This window comes from Aotus nancymaae, unplaced genomic scaffold (genome assembly GCF_030222135.1).
Source record: "Aotus nancymaae isolate 86718 unplaced genomic scaffold, 86718_ANA_hifiasm-v0.15.2.pri h1tg000014l, whole genome shotgun sequence".
Lineage (NCBI taxonomy): Eukaryota > Metazoa > Chordata > Mammalia > Primates > Aotidae > Aotus > Aotus nancymaae.
The window spans coordinates 14,654,628-14,681,603 of NW_026988425.1; the positions used below are offsets into that span (position 1 = coordinate 14,654,628).

Here is a 26,976-nt window from a genome sequence, read left to right on the forward strand (position 1 = left end):
TTGTGACAACTCTTAGCACAAATTCTATTATATATCATCAATACACATTTTCTTATCTACATCAGAATTATTGACAGCTTCTGTCTGGTGATGTTCAGCATACCATTTTCTCGCCTGATAAATTTTGTTAAGCATTTAAATATAGAAACCATTCATCCCAGTGATGGTGTTCTGTGAATCCCACTATGTTCCATGTACTGTCCTAGACATGACAACCGGAAGTTATTATGTAATTTGTCTAGATATGAAAGAAATTTAGAAGGTGGAGTTACAAATGCCTGAAACTCTTCTTTACCCTTTTTGTTAGAAAAATCTAGAAACAGTAGTAAGTGGCTACATTGTTTTGTGAAAGTGATACCTTATTATGGGATTTTTCTGTTGGAAAAGCTCTCCTGTACTTCCATATCAAAATTCCATTAAGTGTTTTTGTGACCATCACTGCAGAAATATATAGTTGCTATGAATGCGAAATAAGTCAGGAGGCTAATTTGTTCATATGCAAATTTGTCTTTTGCTTTCTAATTCTGCAAAGGCAGTTTACCTTTTAGTGTCCTTAAGATATAAGGATTGGCCGGGCGCGGTGGCTCAAGCCTGTAATCCCAGCACTTTGGGAGGCCGAGGCGGGTGGATCACGAGGTCAAGAGATCGAGACCATCCTGGTCAACATGGTGAAACCCCGTCTCTACTAATACAAAAAAATTAGCTGGGCACGGTGGCGCGTGCCTGTAATCCCAGCTACTCAGGAGGCTGAGGCAGGAGAATTGCCTGAACCCAGGAGGTGGAGGTTGCGGTGAGCCGAGATCGCGCCATTGCACTCCAGCCTGGGTAACAAGAGTGAAACTCCGTCTCAAAAAAAAAAAAAAAAAAAAAAAGATATAAGGATTTTGTTTGCAGCATGTAGTTCTACTAAACTGGTGCTTACATTTGTAAACCTTACCTTACTCTGCCCAGAGGTTCTCCAGGAGAACAGTAATAAGCTATCTTAAGCTCCCCAAAAGGAAGGTTTTCTGCCAATTATCAATTATTAGGCTCAGTACACTGCCTTTATGAAGCAGTGTTTGCCATGCTTCTTAGAATCAGAGGTGAACACCATCGGTCATGAGGGAAGGTGCCCATCCAGCAGCTGAGTTCCTCTCAGGCAGCCACTGGGAGGCCAGTGCTGGCTGCAGTGTCATGCCTCTCTCTTGTTGACTGCCAAGACATGAAACACTGCTGTTGCTATTACTGCCTGATAATAGTTATGAGTACACCAGTAAGAAAGTATCTTGGAGCCCACCAGAAGGTGAACTTACTGTTCCTGCTGTCACTCATTTAATAACAGGTATTTCTCTAAATAGCTCTGAAATGTCATCACACACATAGGGCTCCCCAGAGAGGTGTAATTCAACTACTAGAGCTTTTCTAAACATCCTACGCAAAAAGGAAATGTGTTTGACCGTAAGTACTTATGTAGCATTACTGTTTCCGCTGTGAGGCTTGGCTGATCCAGTTTAGATGGGGCATTGTGTTAATGGCCCCAGGGTTCGGAGTCACACACTGGGATTGCATGGGAAATGCACAGTTGGACCTGGCATGGCCATCAGCTGCGCTAATCATGTGTTACATAATTAAATATTTCTGTTTATCTTTTTTTTTTTTTTGAGACAGAGTTTTCCTCTGTGCCCCAGGCTGGAGTATAGTGGCACAATCTTGGCTCACTGCAACCTCCACCTCCCAGGTTCATGTGATTCTCCTCCCCGAGTCTTCCAAGTAGCTGAGATAACGGGCACATGCCACCATGCCCAGCTAATTTTTTTTCTTTTTTTTTTTTTTTTTTTAGTAGAGTTGGGGTTTCACCATGTTGGCCAGACTGGTCTGGAACTCCTGACCTCATGTGATCCACCTGCCTCAGCCTCCCAAACTGCTGGGATTGCAGGCATGAGCTACCTCACCTGGCCTCTGTTTATCGTTTTTGAAGCTTGACTGTTAACAGGCATATTAATTTCATCTTAAACTATCACTACATCTGGTTTACTCTTATTTGAACAGGACAAACCCTGCCATTCATTGAATAAAGAGGTAGTCATTCATTTCTGTGAGAATATATGCCCAGTTGACCACACTCTGCTTTTATCTTAAAAGCCATGGACTTTCATAGACTCTGTTTCTGCCAAGGTCTCATTGGCAGAGCATTCTGCAGTCTTTACCTCGTGCCTGTTCTTGATCTTTGCAGGAGCTGCTGACGTGCTGTGAGGAAGGAAAGGGGGAGATTAAAGATGGCCTGGAGGTGATGCTCAGCGTGCCAAAGCGAGCCAATGACGCCATGCACCTCAGCATGCTGGAAGGTAACGGGACTTTCCACGTCCCAGTGCACATTTGTGCAAGTTTCTAATGACACTTTCTAGATGGATTTCCTGAACTCTAAAAATCCCAGCTTTGTGTCTCTATGTTAGTGGTTAAGAGCTTAGGCATTCTTTTTTAAAGAATTGGTATAATTGCTTTTTTAAAGGACCACATAAAATGCTTCTACACTTGTTGAAAGCCTTTTCTTGTTCTTTCACTGGAAAAGAGCCTCTCCACAGTCTGAACGCCAACAGCACTTTGTGCTATTTGGACTCCTATAGAGCTTGCCACAGGCCACCTGCTCTGCCTGTTAGATGGATGGGTAGGTGGGTGGATGGATGGATCAAACCCCAAGACTCTGAAATCCTTAAAAGAATGTGTTGCTTCCCCATCTCTGTATCCATTGCATCACTTGCTAGAGCCTAGAACATGGTAGGTATCAGATATTTCTTTGCGTAGTTGAATTTGGCATGTAACATGGTAAACAGAAAATTAGATAAATATGTTTCAAAATGATTATAGCAATTAGAGTTTCCATAAATGCCTCTGTTTAAGAAAGCTCTTTCTGTGGTGCAAAGCTTAGTACTTGCCAGACCACGCAGAGTAAGTTATAATCCTGCTCCAAATGCTTTTGCTACCCTGTGTCTTTATGGGTAACACTGAACAGTGTATCAGTTAGATCATAGGTGCTGCTGTGGGTAATAAGACCCAAAACTCAGAGACCAAGCAAAACAGATTGTTCTTTCTCTGATATAAAATGCTGATCTGGTATGGCACCCCTTTATGATGTCACAAGGACTCAGGCTGTGTTCCAGCTGATTTCTCTCCATTCTAGTTGTTTTTCTGGCTGGCTAGGTCCAGGATGTTTCAAGACCTCACCAACATTCCATCTAGCAAGAAGTTGAGAAGAAGGTCAGGGAGGGAACTCCAGATGGGCAGCCACTAGCAGTGGTACCCGCTGCTTTGCTCACTTGTCCAGAGCGTAGGTACCCAGTTGCTTTTAACTGGTTGGGGCTGGAGAGCGAAGTGCTTATTTTGAGCACTCCTAGTGGGAGCTTCTACTATGAGAGAAAGAGGAGAGAGTGGAAGTCAGGAGGTAACCGGCAGCCTCTGCCCCAGGGCTGGCTTTACTAAGCCCTGGTGGCTTCATATCCAGGTGATAAAGCAGGCCACTTCCATGAAGAGAGGAGCAGCGGTGAAGTCCAGAGCACAAATGATTCACATGCAGAATGTCCCATTCACATGCAGAATGTCACATTCAGAGGAGGAAGGGTTCACTAAGAATGGGTAGCAAGGGACTTCTCCAAGAAGCAGGATCATGGCAGGTCCTTGAAGAAAGGCTGGACCTGAGCAGAATGTCTGGGAAGAGTCCTCTGGGTCAAGGAAGCAGGGAGAATCAGGACCCAGGCTGGAACGTAGGTGGGGGCTTAGAGGAGAGTCGGAACTATTCCAGAGAAGGAGGTTTATGTTGTGGGATGCTGCCGTAGGGGGCTGAAGAGAAATAGAGGGTAGAACCAGATCTCAGCTGGTGCGAAGGCCACCAGAGTGATAGAACTCAAACAATAAAGCCATCAGGAGTCGAAGGAAAATACATGCAAAGTGGTGTGTTAGGAAGAATTATCCTTTGTAGGATGGGTCAGTGATGTGAAGACTCAAGTCAGAATCAGATGGGAAATTCTCATCTGAGGTTTAATTGACGGGCATTTTTTAAATGTTGAAAATAGTAATAATGCTTTCTTGTGCATCATTTTTTCTTTTTCTTTTAAATTGATTTGCCTCCTTTTTTTCATGTTGTAGGGTTTGATGAAAACATTGAGTCTCAGGGAGAACTCATCCTACAGGAATCCTTCCAAGTGTGGGACCCAAAAACCTTAATTCGAAAGGGTCGAGAACGGCATCTCTTCCTTTTTGAAATGTCCTTAGTATTTAGTAAAGAAGTGAAAGATTCCAGTGGGAGAAGCAAATACCTTTACAAAAGCAAATTGTTTGTAAGTATAGGCTCCAGAATTCTAAGTCTAAAGGTAACATAGTTGCAATCTTTTTGTAGGTAGAGAAGAATTGTTCATCATCTTCAGTTTAACCTCCCAGTCTGTCCTGAAATGTTCAAGTCTGAATTGTGGTAGTGTTTTCATCAGTGAAATTCTTTGCCACCCCTAAGTCCACTAGAGGGTGCTCCGGGGTTTATAGACTTAGGAAACTTGCTCTTCTTAAATCCTGTATCATATAACTGCAGGATAAGAAAACATTTCATAAGTGAAATCATTTATCTCTGGTGTGCTTAACTAGCTTTATAAATAAAATAATCATATATAAGTTCTCATATCATTATAATTAATTTTCAACCATAAACGTTAGAGTGTATGGAAACAGCTTTACTGGGTGTCTCACTGTAGACTTAACATGCTAAGGTTTGATGTTTTTTTCATTAAAAATAAATTTATGAAATAAAAATGCACAAGTAAATTTTTGATTGTTTATAACAGTGAAATGTCACAATTAGAGAAAATACACATAAGCCAAAGCACAGTTTGGAAGCTGCACCGCCCCAACTGTGTGGGGACAGCTGCCCCTGAGTACTTGGCAGACCCGGTAATGGTGATACATTTTAACTCCTACTTAACCTGTCATTGTACTTCTTGGCAAGAGAAGCATACCTGGTGCCATTTTGTGACCACTAGCTAGTCTTACCAGCCTCTTTGTGAAAGTACATTTCTCCTCTCTGAAAAGCCCAAGGGCAGCACAGTCTCTGGATCTCCTGTACTTCCATCTTCCATAGTGGGCTGTTTCTCAGAGGCTTATTCACGCAGCGTCGCTGGGCAGGGCTGGGCAGAGGGGACGATTGGGTGGCACTAAGGAAGAATCATCATCCAGAAAAGAATAGAAAATGCCAAAGGGTGGGTTTCTTTATGGCAGATCTCTTACAAATATTGGTAGATGTTTGCAGTTTGGAGAACTTACACATCATACTTTTTATGATGACCATATATAATGAAACTCCTCAAGTACTAAAATATCTCCAAGTATGGAAATCATCTTAATAATAATCTGGAATTCACAGGTTCGAACTAATGGTTTTCATACCATTTTGTTTGGCTTGTATCCTGTTTGAGGTTGTCTTTTGGATCACATCTTGCCTGACATCATTTTAGGTCACATTCTGACTGGAAAGAAAAAATGCAGTGTTGCTGGCTAGTAATTTCATTAGCTGGCTTTAATCTGCCTTTAGAGACCAAGCTCGTCTGTTTTAGCAGCCAATACATCTTCACTTAATTTATCTTTTAGAAGTTAAGTTTCCCTCAGAGGCCACCTCTGGAGCTCTGGATGATGAATCACTTCCTTTGCTGGGGTGGAGAATGCACCAGGGGGACCTTGACCTTTCTCTGCATGCTCCCATGTTCTGCATATATTACAGAGGAAGTTTACCTCTTCACCCTTAAAATTATTGATGAAATACTAAAAGCTAATGCTATCAATAAAGAAATTGGAAAATAACTAAGCTGTTAAAACTTCATTTGCCCTCTGGGAAGCTGGGTTATTAATGCTGAAGAGAATATGGTGGCAGCCCTTTTGCAACCAAGAAAGACTCATTTTGCAGTTTGTTGCTTGTACGATTGCAAATAGTCAACTCTTGACTTGCACGTAGTAGGGTTTTCACATTTTGGTTTTCTTCCCCTGGATTTTTTGCTTGTTGACCTGTTTGGGGTCTCCAGTAGAGGCGCTCACAGGAAGCGAAGGATGAAACCAGTCACCTGTAGCCTAAGAACACGGTGTCCCCATTGTAACTCTCATGAGAGCTGAGATCACTATCGATGTTCTTATAACCTAGCGTGGCACCAGTAACCAAAACCTGTTTCCTTGGTCTCTGTTCTGCATCCTTCCAGAATTTTACTGTCACCTAACTATATAATTGTCTTTTTATCCAGACCTCAGAGTTGGGTGTCACAGAACATGTTGAAGGAGACCCTTGCAAATTTGCACTGTGGGTGGGGAGAACGCCAACTTCAGATAATAAAATCGTCCTTAAGGTACGTTCATTTGAAGCTGGGACTTTGCTGTGTGAAACGTTTATTGTGGCCATCCATGCCTGCTTTTCCATTGTTGAAGTATACTGGTTTTCATATTATTTTATTTGTTATTGTTTTCTGTGTGTGTGTGTGCACGCACGCACGCACTCTATTCAGTTTGGTGGCTACCACACAAAGAATAGTGGAATAAATTCAGTTTGGTGTTCTAGTGGTGAAACAATTTGAGCTAAACTTTCACTTGACTCCTAAAAGGGCAAATAAAGCAAGGTCTTTTTAAACTTCTTCCATTCTTCCAGTCTTAGAATTCAGTGACTCTATAAGAAATGCAGGAAGTCAGGGTAGAGGAGGAATGAGATACTGACCAACAACTCTCATTGCTCACTTGTCCTGTTTCCAAAGGAAAAAGTCACCTGGTGCATTTGTGAGGACCTGTGATAGGAAGTCGAGGCCAACCGTACCCACAGTCCTTACAGGGTCCTCAGCTCTGTGGCTTAATAGTTTGGGGACAGAGGAAAAGGGGAATGATGATTAATGACAGGGTTTGATACTGTTACAATTTAAAATTCAAAACCACTCAGGATGCTTTAGGGTATATAGTCTTTAGGAGAGGAAAATCTCTTGGAATATTTGATTTGAACTCTGTTTTGATTATACTGACCTCTCCTGGGAATGGTCAAGAGCGCTAAGGTTGTCTTATGTACTTCCCTCCTCTGTGTATGAGAAAATACAGATGGAACTTTTGGAGCCATCTGGAAATGCCATCAGCAGCTTTGGGATGTTTGGGGGATGGTGGAGCTAAGGTTTGTAGAATATTGGGAGAAGAGCCAGAGTGTAATGGGACTCTGGTGTGTGAACCTGCGTGTTGCCCGTTGTGTCTCTTGCATGCCTTTTTGTCTCTTTGGTATTTTCAGTGACTGTGAATTACTCCCCTGTACCTCAGTCTTCTAGAGCCTGTTCTTCAGTGGACGCCGTTGTCTTCGTAAGATCTTTGTTCATACATAACAGTGGGTTGTTTTGCAGTGAATATGTGATTACCAGCCCAGTATGTTCTGACTAGTACTGGCCTAAAGCCCTGGATATAAATTGCACCAATAGCCAAATTTAAATAACTATATTTTCTTTCTAAGGTGTAACATTTTAAAGTATACTCAAAACCTAAAACTTGCAACTTACATTAACCACTTATCCAGACTAGCTACAGTAGCAGATGCCAAAAGGTGCTGCCAAAAGATAGTGACAGATATTTTAGCCAGATCTGGACTTTCGTTTAGGTTGTCATAAAATGCTCATTGTACAATTGAAAAATAAGACTTTCCTCAGGCTTCACCAGGTAGAAGTTTTCTAGGGAATTTTGGATACTGTCTTTCTGCCTTCCAAGGAGAAAGTAAAGGAAATGATGTCCTCATTGATTTCAGGGGTTGCTGTGTGGTGTTGGTGCAGAAGGGCAGGCGATGGTGGTGGTGGGGATGGTAATGTCATGATGATGTAGGTGGAGGTATGGAGACTGTGTGATGGTGGTGGTGGTGAAAGTTTAGATGGCAGTGAGAGTGGAGGTGGTGGTGGTATGGATTTTGGTGGTCACGGTGGTATAGATGGTAGTGAAAGTGTAGAGGGTAAGGATGTAGATGAAGGTAGTGATACAGATTTGGTGATAGGGCATTGGTACAAGTGGTGGCAGTGATGTAGATGGTGGTGATGAGGGTGATGGCATAGGCTTTGGTGGTGGTGAGGTTATAGATGGAGGTAATGGTGTGGATTTTGGTGGTGGTGGTGTAGTGGTAGTATAGGCAGTGGTAGTGGAGATGGTGGGGAGGGTTTAGGTGTTGGTGAGAACATAGATGGTGGTGGTACAGATTTTGTTGGTCTAGATGGTATGGTGAGAGTGTAGATGGAGTTAATTTAGATTTTGGTGTAGAGAGATTGGAAATGGTGGTGAGGGTGTAGGCAGTGGTGGAAGTAGAGGTATCGTGCTGCTGGAGGTGCTGATGTTGCTGGAGAACATGGTGGGAATGGTGATGATGATGTCCTAGTAGTTGTAAAACAAAATTTTGATTATTTTCACTTCTCTAGTCTGGAAAGGAGAATTGTATTTCTAAGTCTTAAACAGATTGTGGCTACCCAGAGTATAAAATGAACTATCCCCTCTCTTAACCAGGTAGGACCTTTTTATTCAGTACTTTACCTCCATTACCTTTCTCTTAATATTTCTGAAAAATTGACATCTTTTTTCCCTGTTTAGTTTCTTTAAGGTTAAGATAATTACTCTCCATAAGTGTAATGATCAGTTCATATAAGAATTGTCTTTATTTCTGAACCATATTAACAATTTTCCTCAGTTGTTTCCAAACTCTGCCAAATGTTCTGTTGCAGGTACTTCTCTTTTAGTTAACCTTCCAAATATTTTTATTGAGCATTTAAATTCCAGCTGATTTGTAGTTTTTAAAAAGGTTTCTTCTCCTGAGTCACTTACTTTGCACACCCGTTCCCTGGTCACTCCCTGCCCTCTCCCAGAAGACTTTGGTTTTCCTGCTGTCCTATCACACCGGGGAAGAGGGAGCAAGAGGCTGCCTTTATCCATCATTTCTTTCCCTGTCACTACCTGTTAGTAACTTTAAAGACATGTCCTCTGGTTAAAACAGTTTCTATAGAAAGAGGGTGATCAACTTTAATTTCCTTTCCCAACATGGGCTTTGATTTTCTGTTTTCAGAAACAGGATACACAGTGAGAAATGCTGGGTGCTCCTCCCTTTGTGATCTCATCTATGATGAGTTATGATAGTTTAATCATAACTGCAGGGAATTATGTTTATATCATAGGAGGTTGATATTTTCTGTAAGGAAATTAGAAAGCTGTTAGTAAGGCCCAGAATATGTAGAAAGAAAAAAAAACCTCCTTTGAGGCAGAGTTAAAAAAAAATCTGGATCAGATGATGCCATACGTGCTCAGTCCGCAGGTGCTTGCTGAGAATCTGGTCTGTGTTCTCAGAGAACGTTTCTGCAGAGTTGTAATGGAGTTGAGGTGAATCTGCCATCAGTGACTGGCAGTTGGTGACCTGGTGACGTTGGGCACATTTCTTGTGTCTACACCTCAGTTCCTCATTTATGAGACAAGGCTGAGGGAGTCTCCCACCTGCAGAGTCCTGATGGGCATGGATGACAGCACGCAAGGGAAGCCCTTGGCCAGGCACAGGGCGCTGGAGGTGGCGGCAGCTGTGCAACCTTCCTGAATTCAGTAGACAAGGCAGCAAGGCTGTGGGGATTTGTTCCGTTTCCTGCTGGCGGTTTGCCCGCTGCTGACCAGTGCACAGTGTTTGCCTAAATAGCCTCAGAGGTGTTCTGGTGGCGATGAGGGTGGCTGTGTTGGTTTATTTGCCCAGGGCTGCTTAAAAGGTCTTGGGGCTGGAGAATGATGGATTGTTACAATAGTCAGAGATCTGGAGTAATATAAATGCTATAAAACAAAAATCGTTTTGATGAAAAAACATTTTTAAATAGTCATTTATTTGGTAGCAGATTAAACATAGGATGTGATTGCTTTTCTGCTGAAAAGTCATTTTGAAAATAGAAACTCAGGGAGTATAGGAGACCTGGGTGTAGTTAGCGCAGGGTCTGGAAAGAGCCCTTCCGTATCCTAAGCAACACTAACACCTTGTTAAGGCTTCCAGTATAGAGAACAAACAGGACTGGATAAAGCACATCCGCGAAGTCATCCAGGAGCGGACGATCCACCTGAAGGGAGCCCTGAAGGAGCCCATCCACATCCCCAAGACTGCCCCCGCCACAAGACAGAAGGGAAGGAGGTGCGTGTGTGGCGCCGCTGGAGGTCTCTGTATCTGAGAGGGAGGGACGAGGTGGTGTTAGCTCACTCTACTTCAAAAATCATTTTTCAAACATTTCAAGGAATATGTTTTTAAAACTGCCATTTGTGGTAACATCTTACTTAGTAATGAAACTGCTTTGTCAAGATACGAGCATCTATTGGCTTAAAGTAAGTGAGGGCTGTGTGTAAACCCCCATTGTTTTGCCTTTCTCACCCGAGCACATACAGGGCACATGTCTAAATCACGCACATGACCTTGCATAAATTAGAAAGCATTGAGACATTGTTGCTTTCTCATTTTTAAAATGGAATCTTCATATCAACTCTATTTTATGATGATGGGAATCCAACAGGATGATATATTTTAAACACTGAGCACAGTGGCTAGCAGAACGCCTGTGCTCAGTGAAGACCATTGGCCGCATCCTGGTAGCAGCAGGCACTGGCAAAGGCTGATAGTCAGCTCATTAAACAAATCAGTTGCTTCTCCAGTGACTGCCAGATCAGCAGCATCAGGAACTAAAAGTTTCTTTGCACTTCCAGGGATGGAGAAGATCTGGACAGCCAAGGAGATGGCAGCAGCCAGCCTGATACGATATCCATCGCCTCGCGGACGTCTCAGAACACGCTGGACAGCGATAAGGTGAGCCGTTCCGGCATTTTGTGTGTGGAGAGAATGTGCTAGTCTCTGATCAAAGCAGCCCCCTCCTTTCTGTTACTCGCAGTTTGTCATCATCATTTTCAAGCAGTTGATATGTGCCACTAGTGGTGCCAGGATCTGTGGTGGTGCAGAGAGTTGGGAGATCGGGGTGAGAAAACTTGAACCCTGAGGATTGAGGAGAACTCATTCAACTCTTTCCATCCTACCCTTTGCAGTGCCAAGGGTGTTACAGGACATTCAAGGGCACATGCTTAGGCTTTTTAATCTTATTCCTAAGCAGAAGAACCTATCATTTAAAATAAAATCCTACACAGAACGCCAGCATATGTTTTAATTTAGGATCTTTAAGATGGACAGCATCCCTCCAACGACTAGGAGAGACACAAGATGGAAATAAAGAGTGTGGCTTACAGGTTCTGGGGGTCACACAGCACCCCTGGAGGACAGGGAGTGGGTGGGGAGAGAGGTGTCCTTGGGCCAGGGCCATTATTGGGTCCAGGACGTTATTCAAACAGGTTTGACACAGGGCGTGTCAGTCAGTGGACTTAGAGCAAGCAGGCATGAGTTTCAGGAGGTCATGCTATGACTAAGAAGTTGTCACTCTGGCATGTCTGCACAGTCCACATGAGGTGCAAACGTCAGCAAGACCAGTTAGGCAGGCTTTATGTGGCTGTCCCTTAGAGGAGTGGTCACCAGAAGGAAGTTCTGCAAAGCAGAGATCGGGACCGACCATGTTGAGGGCCAGGAGGAGGTGCTCCTGGTATGAGAAAGTCCAGCTTCTGTGGGTTCAGAGTGATGCCAAGGCAACGTAACATAATGAGAACTCACAGCAGTGTAGGAGCGGAGCTGCTCCCATGGAAGGGAATTGGGGATGTGGCCCTGTGATGCCCGCTCAGAGCCATAGGGTGCAGCAGAACATAGAAAACATGCCCTGGAATTGGCAACAGTGATGACTAGTGACAGTGTGAGCCAGATCTGATTTTTATCAAAAAAGTTTGTATAGGTATATATTCTTCAAAAGCAGCCTGGAGTATCTCATGATTTAGTTTTGATAGAATCCAAAAAACCCACAAGGTAAATTGCTAGTAGAATTTGGAATCCTGGGTTTACATGATGGACAGAAGGCAAAAAGTTCTCTGTCATAGCCAGTGGAGAACATTGATCTTAATGAAGTCTTCTGTACCTGCCAAGATGAGTGTGTTCTGTTATATTCCTAGAATGCTAGACTGAATTTTTTTTTAGAAGTTGACAGTAAATAGGGGGTTTATTTATTAGACCAGAATTGCTGAGTTTCTCATTCTCTGATGCAAGTCAGACCTCGTTTCCTGAGACCTTTGTCCCCATCAGGAGACACAGGAGTCTGTTCTCTACACATCATTTCCGCAGCCCACTCATTTGTAGGAGGGAAAGACACCCTGACCTCACCATCCTTGGGAATTGATTGCAGACAAAGGACGGAGTCCAGTATTTGGAGGGTCATTTCCATGGCACATCTTTTAGTCCCAGACTATGGTCTTTTCTCACTTGGTTTTGCAGAAGGATTTGTGATACTTAATGTTGTAGTTTCTAAGACAGGAGTGAGTAGATTTAAAATATTGCTCTGCTGCAGTGATTTTATTTTCAATATCCTAGTTTGAGTGATTAGTTTTTTTCTCATTATACTTTTTGGGTTCACTAAATAGATCCTAGGACTTAGAGTGGTTAGAATGACAAGAGCAGAGAATAAAAAGAATTTCTCATTTTGTTTTGTTCAAGCCTCTGTGTATTGGCATTCAGCAAATATTTCTTGGTGGGTAGTAAAAAGACATACGATAAATGACGTGTTCAGGCATCTGGAGCCTAATAGCATTGCTCCCTGAGACCCCACCCATGGCCATTGGCAAGGTTAAAGAAATAAAGTTTGATCTTGGAAACATTGTGTTAGAGTAATATTCATAATTTATTTTTTTATTTTATTTTACTTTTTAATAAAGTAATCAAGGAAATTATCTGTTGAGTTTACATGAGGCTGCCACCTGAAAGAAAAGTTGAATCGTAGCTGCTCCAATTCATGGGAAAGTAGCCTTCATTCAGGGCATTTCACAGACTCTGAGATCACCATCAAGCCCCAGGTTCCCATTCTTATAAGATTAACTCCTAGGGGTCTGCTCTGGATTTACCCTAGAGTTCAAAAGTTTAGGGTTTTTTTTTTTTTTTTAAAGGTAAATTCTTTAAATGAAATTGCTAAAGAACTAAGTGGAAAAGTTAGCTTTGGAAGGTTCCTTTTTTGGAAGTTGGTCTAAGAAGCAAGGGCAACTTGTTTCCTCAGGTAGTTTATGGATAAATGGATGGCCTGGGAGTGTGGAAATGACCCCTCTATTCAGGAAGTGGCTCTGGAGTCTCCAGCTCGTCATTCCGGACAGAGTTGCTGGTGCCAGGAGTCATCTCCTTCATGTAGAGAATTCCTTGGCTGGTACCCACCTCTTCTCAGCCCCACGACAGCCCTGACCCCTAAGGCACATGGCTGATTGGGATTCCCCAGCAGCTTGAACAGAAATAGGTCTCTCTATCCTGGAGTTCAGGAGTAGTGAAATTAGCACGACTTCACATCTGTTATAGCATAATACGGAAGGCTTATGTGAACTGGAAATACAGCAAATTATATTTGTATCCAACAAGAGAGGAAGAATAAATCACTATCAGAAAAGTATAGATTTGCCAAACACACACACACACACACACACACACATGCATACACACACACACACACGCATAATTTTATCCTAGCAGTTCCCTGGGATATGAAAATGTTAAGAAAGGTCCCTATTAGATATTCTATCTGTGAAGATAATTCACCAGTTTCTCTTTACTTCATCTGGTGTGTTGTCCCTAAACTTTATTCCTGAGCTCAGAAATTCCTGAAGGGTCTCTCCTGCCAGTTCAGCCATTGCCTCTCCGACCCAGCTCCTGGGAGGTTCTTTCTTAACTGAGGACCACAGCCTGCCACGCAGGGACACTCACCCTGGTATTCTCATGGTTGTTAACCATCTTGAAGGAATGGCACTCCAGACTCAGTTTCTTAAACGGACCTGGCGAATTTTCTTAATGCCACCTGCTGAGAGCATCGGTCCTTAGCAGGCTCTAAAGCACAGAAAGGATGAAATGTTGCCTCGCGAGAACAGAACTGCAGTGGGTGTCTTCTTCCGTTCTGGAGACCTGCATTTGGGATTAAACAGCTTATGAGACTTGCCCTTAAGTCAGAATTTGGAGTTTGGAGATGACATACCCATGTGGCCTTACAAAAAAGAGGGTGCATGTTTGCTCCCCACGCGTGTCTGTGTTGTCTGTGATCTGCTTTTGTGAGGTTTTCTCTTAGCCATCTCCCGCCATATGCCTCTTTAGCAGAATAGCTGAGGGTCAATAGATGACTCAAGAATACATTTTGAAAATCAAGGACTACATCCTTTCCCTAGTCAGTTTCCAGAATGCACTGTCCCTCTGAACCAGGCTTAACCAGCAACCCCATCTCCAGTGACGGTAACTTTCCAAAGTCTTGAAGTTCTTTCTGCCCTATGTAGTTTAAGTTTAAGCAGCCTCTGATAACCCAGGGGAAGCCACTTAACGACATTCTGCCTGTTTCACTTAATTTATGATGTCTGTTATTAGTTAGCTGTTATCATGGAATTTGGTTCCATTTGAGAAACTAGGTGGGGGGATGTTTTTGACTCAGCCTCTTGGAGGATTCTGAAGACAAAAGTTATCTGCCAGGGCTGTTAGTAATTCTCAAAAGAGGCACACAGGGTTTAGGGAGAGTTTGAAGGAGGGGCCCTGGAGACACCCTCTTTCCAGGGAGCACTGTCAGCAGAGTGGGGTTAGCCATGAGCCACAGGCCCCAGCAGCACGTTTCCTACTTGGAAAACATCAGTTTTAAAATATGCCTTCTCTTTGTTCCAGAAGTAAGTTTAGTACTGATTCTTGCTGATCTCCACGGTACTTAGCCTAATACAATGATCTTATGAAAATATAATTTGGATTCCAAAGAAATCAAGTGCTTTCCAGATTCTTATCTCATCTGTCCTGAGTGCATCTCCCTGTGGTAGGGAGGAGAGTGCCGAGCCAGGCCTGGGGCACTGCAGAGATCCAGGCACTCTGCAAGGCCGCCCAGCAGCAGAGGGCCACAGCCAGACACGGAACATGCATTGAATCATCTGTCATTTTCCAGACCTTGTTTCATGTAAGAGCCGAATTTGGAGCTAAGTATTTTTACTATACTAAAGAAGCATCTTTAAGAAGTTTTTTTTCCCAGTCTCTCCCTTATTAGTCTGTGATTTATATCATTTAACTAAAATTCATATTACAAAGAAAATAGAAATCATGGGACTCAAAGTGCCGTGTATTGTAGAGCAAAGCATCTTGCAGCCAACTTGGAGAAATGGCCGAGGTGAGATGAGGAATCCTGTGGAAAAGCTGGCCGGAGCCAGCAGGGCCCAGGTGTGAGCTGTCTTTCAAATCTCAGGCCATGTGGTTCTTATTTCTAGTGAGTGAGAAATTCCATCGAGACTGATACTTCATGTGGACCTCTTCCCCAAGCTTATAACATGAATAAATGGATTCACATATTTAAAAAACATAACTGGTTTCAGTTACTCTTTTTTTTGTTATTTAAATTCCTGAGACAGGATCTCACTGTGTCACCCAGGCTGGAGTGCAGTGATGTGATCAGAGCTCACTGTAGTTTTGAACTCCTAAGCTCAAGTGATCCTTGCCTGGCCCCTCAAGTAGCTGGGACTATAAGTGTACACTACTGTGCCTGACTAGTTGGGTTTTTTTTGTTTTGTTTTTGCTGTTTTTTTTTGGTAGAGATAGAGTTGCACTGTGTTTCCCAGGCTGGTCTCAAACTCCTGGCCTCAAGCAATCCTCTCACCTCAGCCTCTTGAAATGCTGGGATTATAGGCATGAGCCACTGTGTCCAGCCAGTTTCGGTTATTCTTAATGAAGCCTTAGCACTGTTGGAAACATGAGGTTCTATTTTTTTTTTTTTTTTTTTTTTGAGATGGAGTCTCGCTCTATCTTCCAGGCTGGTGTGTAGTGGGACAATCTTGGCTCACTGCAACCTCCTCCACCCCCTGGGTTCAAGTAGTTCTCCTGCCTCAGCCTCCCAAGTGGATGAGATTACAGGCACGCACCACCACACACAGCTAATTTTTTTTTTTTTTTTTGAGACGGAGTTTTGCTCTTGTTACCCAGGCTGGAGTGCAATGGCGCGATCTCGGCTCACCGCAACCTCCTCCTCCTGGGTTCAGGCAATTCTCCTGCCTCAGCCTCCTGAGTAGCTGGGAATGCAGGCACGCGCCACCATGCCCAGCTAATTTTTTGTATTAGTAGAGACGGGGTTTCACCATGTTGACCAGAATGGTCTCGATCTCTTGACCTCGTGATCCACCCACCTCGGCCTCCCAAAGTGCTGGGATTACAGGCTTGAGCCACCACGCCCGGCCCACACAGCTAATTTTTATATTTTTAGTAGAGACGGAGTTTTGCCATGTTGGCCAGGCTGGTCTTAAACTCCTGATCTCAGGTGATATGCCCACCTCGGCCTCCCAGAGTCCTGGGATTACAGACGTGAACCACTGCGCCTGGCCAAGGTTCTGTGTATTTTGAAATACAGAAAAGCAGTCAGCTCTTTCTCTCAAATGACGTTCTACACTACAGGAACTTGGTTGGTCCTCCATAAATTGCAGCGTTGAGGTAGTATTTAAAGTAGTTAATGCCAATACATTTTGAACTATGGCCTAATTCACAGTCTTGAGTAAGGGTATATATGAATCTAATGATGCTTGCATTCAGCCTTCCGAGGTTGTTCTGCAAGCCCACTTTCTGCCTCTATTAACTGCCTGGAAGGTGTAGGGTGGCACCGCCAGGCACAAAGGTGCCCCACACCCTCCCCTCTGGCTGCAGCTGCTCAGAGAGGAGGCTGTCCGCCTCCTGGCCAGCCCAGGGCTCCTAGTTTCCCAGGACCTCAGGTAGGCTTTGCCCCATGTAATCATGAAATTGAGTCATTTAATTCTGTGAGCCTTTTGCACAGGAGAGTGCTGGTTTTAACGTCCTTTATAAAGAGCACTTGCAACCGCAGTTGACCTTTCTCTACTCAGAGTGTACATGGCAGTGGCATAGCGTGGACAGCACACCTATGAGCAGGCAGTCAAGAGCAAGGATGCGCCCACTAGCAAACCTCTGGCCTCTGCCTCAGCAGCTGGTGGTCTTGGGCAAGTCACCTCACCTCTCTGAGCCTCAGTTTCCTCATCTGTAAATGGGGATGATAGTACTACTCATGTATAATGTATTTAGATCAGTGCCTAGTGTCTTCTAAGTGCTGAATACTCAGTTTCTGTGTCTCCATTATACACATGGCTTCCTCCTGCCTCACTCGGACTGTTGGCCTGCATTGCTGCTGTTGCAGGTTCCTGTCAATTTCAGCCTCCCTTTCCTCCATCTGCACACTCGTAGCTGCAGTGGATTAACTGTTGATTGTATTGTACTTGTTAGGAACTGGAAGCTGTCCTATGACATGCTCTACTTCAGTGCCTGGCCTGATGAATTGTGGTGGCTCAACTGCAAAATTCTGTGTGTGGAATGGGCACAGTGACTGCAGAAGGGGGAGAGTTTTGCATCTTTCCATCCGTTCATCTTTCATCCTAGCTACATGCATATACAATGACCTAATGTTCACAGGGTAGGTTCATTTATTCTCAGCTATTTGTTGACCACCCACTGTGTGCCATCCCCACAGTAGGTGTTCAGCGCTCAAGAATGAATAAGGAGGCAGAGCCCCACTCCCCTGGCGTGTTCTGAGCGGTGGGTTCCATGTGACATCTGCTTCCTTCTTTTACTCATCTTTGTTTTCTATTTTTCTAAGTGATGTGGCTTTCTGTAGTATTTTTTTAGGTGAGTTTTTAAGTACTCTCATAAAACCACAAAATGAATGTCGTCTTTGATCATTTCAGTTACCCAATCAGAAAAACAAAATCCCTCAGGCAGAAGTAGAAAGCCTCAGTTCTAAGAAAAGGCAGATTTTTTTTTAAGTTTGGTGAGAAATGTAACAAATTAAGTGTTTATAAAATAAAAAGTGCTTTTTAATGTAAATTTTACACAACATGATCAAAGTCACAGTTGGAGACAGTGATAAAGTTGCGATTCAGACTCGAAGCAGGTATTGATTCTGATTGTGCTTCCTGGTGAGGGCCAGGTCAGCTGGTTAACATTAGCTGGCCGAGGTCAGCTAATTAACGTTAGATCTCAGATCGGTGTCCCTCCACTAAAGACAAAAAGAGGTATTTCAATTAAGTTTCCTGAATAAAAGATTGCTTTGGTCACTCAGGAAATACAGCAAACAGGTTGCTTTGAGTTAAATTGTCCTAAGAAGTTTCTTGCTTTCCAGAGCCTCGGGGAATGCACTGTGAGGCAGGTATTTTTCAACTGCTTGCTTCTTCCCAGCACTCATTGCCTTTTCCACTTCATAGCCAAAAAGCGTTTACCTGGCATGCGGCGGTGCCGCCAGTAGGGTCTGCGCAGCGCCTCTGGCATTTCTCATTCAAATATACTAAAAGCAAGAGTACAGCATTGGTCCAGGTGAGTTTCTGTGAACTCTTGAAGCCTAATAATACATAGATGCTGTCCTCTCTCTGATTTGCCTCACCTTTTTAGTTGTATCTTTTAAATGCAGCCTTTTCTCATCGAATATTTCATTCCAATTCATGTATATAACACACTCAAAGAAGTCTCCCAAGATCAGTTTTCACATCAGAAAAGCAGTGTGTGGCCATGTGAGTAGACAGGAGAGGTACTGGCATCCTCAAACGCTGTCCTCACTCATTCTTTCCTGGGTACAGTGTAGAGTGTGGTAACATACTCTGGTTTTGAAAATGTTTCCTCACAGATTTTTTTTTCTTTAATTGTGGTTAAAAAAAAAAAAGTTTACCATTTAACCATTTTTAGGTTTCTTTTTGTACCCCTAGTGTATCAGAGCCTATCACAATAATCTTCCTCTTAAACTCGAAGTGGCAGATTTTAGTGAACGCTTCTTGGAATCTGGCCTGATGTAAAGCGGCTTTGGCGTCGGCGTGAGCATGGAGGGCCTGTTGTTCCCGTTAGAATGCCTGCTGATCAGCCCGTCTCCGTGAAGTTGCCCTGTGGAGAAGCTTGGGTGGTGGGAGCCTGGGCATAATAGCGTTTATTTGGGAAATTGTTCTAGCTGCCTGTAGTTGCCTTTTTTGGTAACCATTGCTAGTAATAGAGCTGTACTCTCTAATTCCCTTTAACCAAGTAATCATTTTTTGGCCTACTCTGTGTGAAACCTTTACGGAACCGCAAGACCCTTTTGTGAGGTTTCTGAATGACTGAACCATAGTAGGCTGTAGGATGTGACGGTTTACAGGAGTTCATACCCTTTGTTCTTTAGGGGAAAATGGCTTTTATTGGGCCACATTCCCCTTTTGCATTTGAATTGCTCTCAGAAAATTGGCCAGAACCCACCTGCAGTTGATCTTTACCACATTAGACTCTTGTTCTTGAAGTAGAATTGTTTGCAGCAAAGACTGCATCACCCACCATGCAGTCCTAGAGAGCCTCTCAGTCAGAGCCTGCCCGGAACTCATCGCGAGCTTGGTGACTCAAACCAGGTGTTGCTGCTGTCTGTCGAGAGCCAAACGTGCCTCACTGTAGTGCCCAGGGCGGGGGTGTTCTGAGGAGCAAAGGGAGGCGTGACAGCCGCAGTGCGAGAAGTCCCCAGCCACTGCTCTTGTTAGTCACCGCCATTAACTGCATTCGGGCAAGACGATGATATGACATGGTTTCTTTGGAAAACATGAAAAGTAGAATTCTGTTCTGTGTGGCAATTGTTGAAGGTTCACATGCTTGCAACCGGAGATGAGTATTTCATCTCTCGGGTGAAACGCAGTAAGTGTTTATTTTCAGTCATTCTGGAAAGAATTCAGGAAAGGAACCCTGATTTGATTTTGCTAATTGTCCATATGTCTGGGCCTAAAGAGGGACATGGTGTAGTCTTTGGAAGAGGCACATCAGTGCTGGGTCCCAGGCCCCTGGTCCAATTAAGGCTGTTTTGTTGTCATACAAATCATTGTCGAACCACTCCCTGAGTGTGGTTCTACAAGGTTACTAGTTGCCACATTCCTTTTTTCAATTGTGAAAAGTTGAAAGGTTTTAAAAAAAATCCGTCTTCTGATAGGAATCCCGCAAGTGTTAATGTGAGTCGTGGAAAGTGCGATTTTTTTTCACAAATTGCAATCCTAAATTAAATGCATGTGGTGGGAGCCCATGACAGAAACCCATTAAATATATAGAAGCAACAAAGATACTGTGAGAACTCCTACAAAATATGGTTAGAAAGAAAAGTGAATTTTTAAACTAGATGAATAAAATGGTAACTCTTTCAACTGAGGATAGAAACTCTCTGAAAGCCAAGACCTCCATCAGGCATAACATACAAGATAGTGGCTGAATGTTTTCTAGTTCGGAGTCTAATTTTTCTTAAAAAGCAGTAATGATTCGCATTGCTTCCTCAATGCAACATACACAAAAAAGTTTTTTTTTTGTTTTTTTTTTTAATTAGCAAACCTGGTTTCAAAGAGATGTTTTGTAGCAAGAACTATCGGATGTGAGCGCTGAGACGCATCCGCAGGACAGCTCTTCTCTGGGCTAGAAACCATCCATTTACTCCTCTTAGGGGTATGGGTCCTCTCTCTCTCTGAGTAAAGGCAGTTGATTTACTGGCAGATATGAAGATTTTTAAAATGATAATTGTAGTGCCGTTTGAAATATTATTCTGGTGTTGGATTTTCTTAACAAGTTCTCAAAAGCCTTAAAAAAGGAATTTTAACTTAGTATATGATTCTTTGGCAGAACATGCTTGATTTTATTTCTTCTGTTCTGTCAAGTACACAGATGTTTCCAATAGTTTTGATTACTCTGTAAGGGCCTAAAAAATCAGTGCCAGAAATAAAGTCTAGCTTAATCCTCCTTCCTGGGCAGCCCCCTCTCTCCCCTTCCCACCCTTCCCCCACCCGCAGCCCATGGCTTTGAGCCGTCTGGAAAATTAATAAGACTCTGGAGAATGAGGCAGCCAGAGGGCAGGTGATGAGACAGTGCACTTCCCAGCGTCCGGGAGTGGGGGCTGCTGGAAGAATGTCATGGAAGTCCAGTGGGTTTCTGCTGGGAACTTCTCACATGCACTCAGCAAAGCAGCAGGTGCCATCACTGGGGAGCTCCAGCCCTACCGAGAGGCCTGGGAAGGGCAGGTCCAGGGGGCCGTGGTAAGCTGGACCCACCTTCGGGGCCTGCAGACTGGTCCTGTGTTCCAGGAACAGGAAGTGCCCCAGCTCTAAGCCACAGAACTAACCACTCCATGAATGTGGTTCTTCAAGGAAAGTTCTTTTCCAGGCTGGGCCTCTACCTTTGAACTTTTAACATCAGCATCTTTGATTGTTCAGAGACCTATAAAATTTAGCATGGGTTTTCCACAGAGAAGTTTATAAGATTGAGAAAGGGATTTATGAAAATTTTCCTTGTGGCCTAGCAAAGCTGGTTCACTGTCGATACGGGGCTTCATGGTGGAAGGGTCTGGTTTTGTTTGGATCTCTGTGGTTATCTAGTGGACATGTGTTTCTTATTCTGACTATCTGAACTTTCTCTTAAAAGATAGGCTTTTAGAACAGAAGGGTAATCAATAGCACAGAGCATGATAGAGGCTCCCAGAGGTCCTCAGCACAAGGGGGTGGCCCCAGAACTCTGCTCGGGAGCGTGAGCCATCATAGGTTGTATGGACTCCCGGGTCTCTGGGTGTAGGCTTGTGCCCGGTGGACTCCCAACAGGGATGTTTCCCAGCAGGAAGCTGGGCCGTTCCCTCCTCGCCTCCTCCCACTCCTACAGCGGCCCATAGCCCGCAGCACACAGCACACTCTTGCGTCCCTGTGGTTTGTCTGGGCTGTTGCCCTTTAGCAGGAGGCGACAGGAGAGAGGTGAGCGGCTGCAGGCTCACTTCAGCAGAGTGAGCTCCTGAAGCCAGTGACGAAAATCCAGGCTTCGTTTCGGGTTTTCAAATGCAGTGCCTTCATTTTTAGAGCATACGTATCTTGTCTTTTTCATTTCACAAATACTTGACTGCTAGCTGGATACAGAGCACTACGAAGCAGGCTGAGGAGGAGCCCCACTACTAACAGCTTCTCTAAGCCACATGCCTGCCACCATTGGCCCCAGGGGACTCAGGGTGACTGTGCCCAGCCCTGTCTCTGCCCTCCCAGTCCAGGCATGGAAAGTTGGCAGAAGACTGGGGTGAACCTGCTTCCCTGTGATGAGGGCAGACACACACCTGTATAACTCCAGCCATGGCTTGTTTCAGAATCGAGGTGCTACTGAAGGCAGACACGGGAGGGGAGGGCCTTCTCAGAGGGAGCCAATGGGGAGCTTAGAATAGAAGTGAGGTGGGGGCTTTCAGCAAGGGGAATGGTATGGTCTAGTTACAGGCAGTACACCTCAGGAGGAGGAGGCAGGTGCTTCTGGCCGCTGTGGGGGGTGGGTCTTTGCATCCTGGGCTAAGGTCTTTGTGTGTAAGGGTTTTGTATAGGAGGATGACATGTTTTTAGAAGGTCTCCTACCAGCACTATTTAGATGGCTTGGAAGGAGAACCTGGAGTCTGTCAGGGAGGCCACTCAGGAGACCCTGCGGGACCCAGTGAAGAGATTGGTGTGGGAATGCAGAGAAAGGAAGTGATCAGAGAGCCGCCCTAACGTCTACTCAACAGTATTTGGAGGAGAAAAGAGTGATTTTTTTTTTAGCTTTAGTGATTTAATGGTGATACTGTTACCCAAAAGGCAGCACCGGAAGAGAAACAGATTTAGGGGACGGGAGGGCATCGTGAGTCATGTCCTAGGCTCTGCAGATCGGAAGCAGTCTGCCACTGGGATGCGTGCTTGGGAGGAATCAGCTTAAAGGTGTGGTTGACGAGTCCATGCAGCGGGACATGGACAAACAGCAGAGACGGAACCTGAAACAGTCCAGAGACTGGTCTCAAGATTCTTAGGTGGAAAAAACAAAAGATTCTTATGTAGGAGGGATGTTAAGGAGCACATAAGCCCTGTCCCCGCAGAGCTTACAGTCTAAGGGAACACACACCAGGGTTCAGGCCATCTGAAGCGGATAGTAATAAGATCCTGCCCTTGTTTTACCAGCAGAGGCCATGGGGTGTGTGTTGTCAGAGTTTACGGATGGGCTTCTGAGGACTGGAAGAGTTTCAATAGGTGTACGTGGGAGTGAGCATGGTAAGAGAGAAGGAGGGAAAGGAACAGGCGAGAGGAACAGAAGGCCAGAAAATCCATGGCCTCTGGGAAACAAGCCGATGTCTGCAGAGCCCGTGGTGCCACATGTTGAAGCCTGGAGCAGGGAGAGCCTGGAAGGAATCTGAGGGCAGAGGGCCTGGGGGGCTAAGGGGGGCCTTGGATGAGCAGGAGGTGGGGTGCTTGAAGGATTCTGAAGAGAGGCAGGTGTGCTTTGCTTCACTTTCAGGGTTGTGGCCCATTGCCTGTTTAGTCCCTTTCTTGGGGCTGCCTCTTTCCTGACCCAAGTGATGCTTAAAGAGCCCACATACTCCAAAGCATGGAACGCCCAACACTGGGTCAGAACAGAAATTTGAAACGAAACTTTATCTCATTTTATTACTGTATTTCATAATAATCCCCCAGATAGCCTTCAAGTAGAGTTTATTTTTGGTTTGCTATAAGTTAAAAAATGATTACATATAATCATACCACTTTGTGAGGAAGGAAGTAGGACATCTCAGGTTCAAGGAATTTGGAAGCTCATATGAAAAATCGTATTTTCACATGGGGAGTGCAGTGATTACACAGCATCGGGGCAGGGGAGGCGCTCGACCCACCTGGCTGAGTTCCCAGCTCCACCTGAAGGCGCCATGGCTCACGCTGGCTGACCTGTCCTCTCTTCCTCTGTTCCCCCCAGCTTTCTGGTGGCTGTGAGCTGACAGTGGTGATCCACGACTTCACCGCTTGCAACAGCAATGAGCTGACCATCCGCCGTGGCCAGACCGTGGAAGTTCTGGAGCGGCCGCATGACAAGCCTGACTGGTGTCTGGTGCGGACCACGGACCGCTCCCCAGCGGCAGAAGGCCTGGTCCCCTGCGGCTCACTGTGCATCGCCCACTCCAGAAGTAGCATGGAAATGGAGGGCATCTTCAACCACAAAGGTAGGACTCAGTAGGGTGTGGGCAGCAGACACCTGCTGGAAGTGGCCCTGGAGTGCTGTCTCTATGCCTCTGCTGCCCATTAATGTGTGTGATCTGCCTTGTCAGCTGTGCCTTCAGCATATGGTCACTGACTCTCGGGGCATTTCCAGTCCATCAGCACCTGAAGAGGAAATGAGGATTTCACCTAGGACTCAGAAATCATGAGTGATCTCCTCACTTCCAGGGTGGTGTAGTGAGCTATGACATCAGTCTAGAGAAGAACAATAATTTTGGAACATTCCAGTTTCTTCCTTCCTTTGCCATCTGTGCCTTCTTCCTTGTGTCATGACACCTCCTGGAGGCCATCCCCAGGCTCCAGAGGGTTAGTCATTCCGTGGAGCTAATGAAGCTGAAAGAGGATACAGCTACTGATCAGCTCCCTGATAAATTTTAGGCCAAGCCATGTTCCGGGTTTCACGGGGTCTAAATTTGAGCTTACTGTCACCTCCTTAAGAAACGGGAAGAATTAGGCTGTTGTTTCTCCAGAAATCTGAAGAGAAAGGCAGAGGATTTTCAGATTTTGGCCAAAAGCCAAAAGTGTCCACTTCCATTTCTGGCGAAGCTGCCCGTGTGTTTTGAACAGCGATGGGCTTCCCCTCAAGGAGCCTTTGCATGTAGAGATCGGGGCCATGCTGGCTTTTAGCCCACTGCCAGAATATTTCTAAAGTTACATCAATTTAAGTCCTTGAATTTGAGTTGAAAATGAAGTACAACTTTTCCTGAAATTAGTCTGTTCTCCAGAGGAGCCCTGGTGAACTTAAGCATGCCTCAAATAACACTTGTTCTGAAAGATTTCTTCCGCATGTGCCTTTCCTGTGGCGTGTTCCTTATTTCCTGGTGTTCGCAATTGCAGGCTAGCCAAGGCGAAGGAGCTAGGCATTCATCATAGTTGACTTTGTCCGGAAAACTTCTGGCAGAGGTTGGGTTTTTGAATGTTGCCATGTTGTATCATTCTGTTTTTCTCTATGATATTCTCTGACATTCTTATACCTGGAAAGTCACTCTCTGCCCCTCACAAACCCTCTAATTCCCTGTCTTCACCAAGAAGGTGTTTCTTAATGAGCAAGACCTGCCATGAACCACGCCAGCCAGTGGTCAGAGGCTCGGAACTGTATCCATTTTTTTCTTCTCCCTTATTTATTTATTTTTTTCCTGTAATGCAGGGAAACTTCTTAAGGTTGTTTCTGGCCAGGCACAGTGGATAAAGACTGTAATCCCAGCACTTTGGGAGGCTAAGGTGGGTGGATCACCTGAGGTCAAACGTTCAAGTCCAGCCTGGCCAACATGGTAAAACCCTGTCTCTCCTACAAATACAAAAAATTAGCCAGACGTCGTGGCAGATGCCTGTAATCCTAGCTATTCGGAAGGCTGAGGCAGGAAAATCACTTGCATCCTGGAGGCGGAGGTTGCAGGGAGCCGAGATCACTCCACTGCACTCCAGCCTGGGCGACAGAGTAAGATTCAGTCTGAAAAAAACAAAAAAAGATTGTTTGTTGCCTCTCAGTGTTGGGACCTGGGCAGCAACAGACAGCAGATAAGGGTCAGAAGTAGCATGGAAATGGAGGACATCTTCAACCACAAAGGTAGGAAGCAGTAGGGTGTGGGTGAGGTCCGTGGTCTCATGAAGTCCAAGAGCTTCTCGACAAGCCTCTGCCAGAGTCCTGATCATGTCCACGTCCAGGAAACCAGGCAACTTCACCAGAATCTCTGTCTAGGAGACAGAGGCCATTATCAAAAAGTCAGGCAACAAGGCTTAAGGATTTAGACGTGGAGTCCAACAAAAGACATAGGAACCGCAGGAGGAGGAGGCCTCTGCCACCTGGGAAGCTGAGACCCAGGCTTGCCTCTGCTCAGCCCCACAGATCTCCCCCTTCTCCTGCCCTGTGTGTGAAGAGGGGTGCTGCCCCCACTACTGGAAAGACATTGGCATGTGCCAGCCTGTCCATCCACATGCTGCTGCCCATCCAGTCTCCTTTTGAGCATCTTTTCAGTATAAGAGCTGTTCAGGCTTGAAGGATATGCAGCGAGCGAGTTAAAGATGGCCTCTTCTCTGCACACCATGGCGTGCATCATTCTGGCAGCTGGGTGGGACCCCCTGGCAGTATCAGGTATGCAGCCTGCCTTGCCTCACCCTTGCTTCAGAACTCAGGGACAGTGTGGAGCTGGCTTTACATATTTGTCTCATCACTTGCTATTAGTTTCTTACATGTCTCTGGCTCTTACTGCTCTGACCTTCTAGGCAGGAGGAAGGAGCACCTTCATTCAGTTCTAGTTTCTACATTTTCTCAGCGTTAGTGCCTCAGTAATTTTTTCATAACACCCTGATCCAACTTTTACGTTTTTACCTTGAATGTAAAAAACATGCCTATTAAGGTCAAATGACTATTTGAGAACGATAAGCTGTTTTAAGGATTGCAATGAGTCTTAATTACTCAGATCAGCCAAGAAGGGTCCGGGACTCACCATGAGCAGTGCTCAGATTCACGTGGTGGTTTGGAAGCTGGGATAGACTTGGAAGTTTATCGGACACTGAGAATCCGTGGAATTCATGAAGACCAGGTTTCTTTTATCAGCTCTATATCCTTAAGACAATTTTGGGGAGGATAAAAATACAGCTTACTTTAAATGAACAAGAAATTTAATTACACAGTTTGTTTTTCAAGAAGATCATTTTGTATCTGAAACAAGACTCTGCTGTGAACATCATTCCATTGAAAAATGCTATCCTGTGACCAGGTGCAGTGGCACACTCCTGTCATCCCAGCTACTCAAGAGGCTGAGGTGGGAGGATCGCTTGAGGCCAGCATTTCAAAACCAGCCTGGGTATCATAGCGAGACCCTGACTCTTTAAAAAATGCCG

General features: G+C 44.7%; 1 protein-coding gene across 2 annotated transcripts in view; it reads left to right on the forward strand.

Annotated features, from left to right (window-relative positions):
• TRIO (trio Rho guanine nucleotide exchange factor) overlaps window positions 1–26,976 on the forward strand; it is a 371,777-nt gene that overhangs the window by 256,539 nt on the left and 88,262 nt on the right. For both annotated transcript variants that reach the window (XM_064375877.1, XM_064375878.1), the window contains exons 29-34: window positions 2,213–2,324; window positions 4,120–4,310; window positions 6,246–6,347; window positions 10,005–10,147; window positions 10,711–10,810; window positions 23,834–24,077. In XM_064375877.1, coding sequence (XP_064231947.1) covers window positions 2,213–2,324; window positions 4,120–4,310; window positions 6,246–6,347; window positions 10,005–10,147; window positions 10,711–10,810; window positions 23,834–24,077 — 892 coding nt within the window. The remainder of the gene's footprint in view (window positions 1–2,212; window positions 2,325–4,119; window positions 4,311–6,245; window positions 6,348–10,004; window positions 10,148–10,710; window positions 10,811–23,833; window positions 24,078–26,976) is intronic.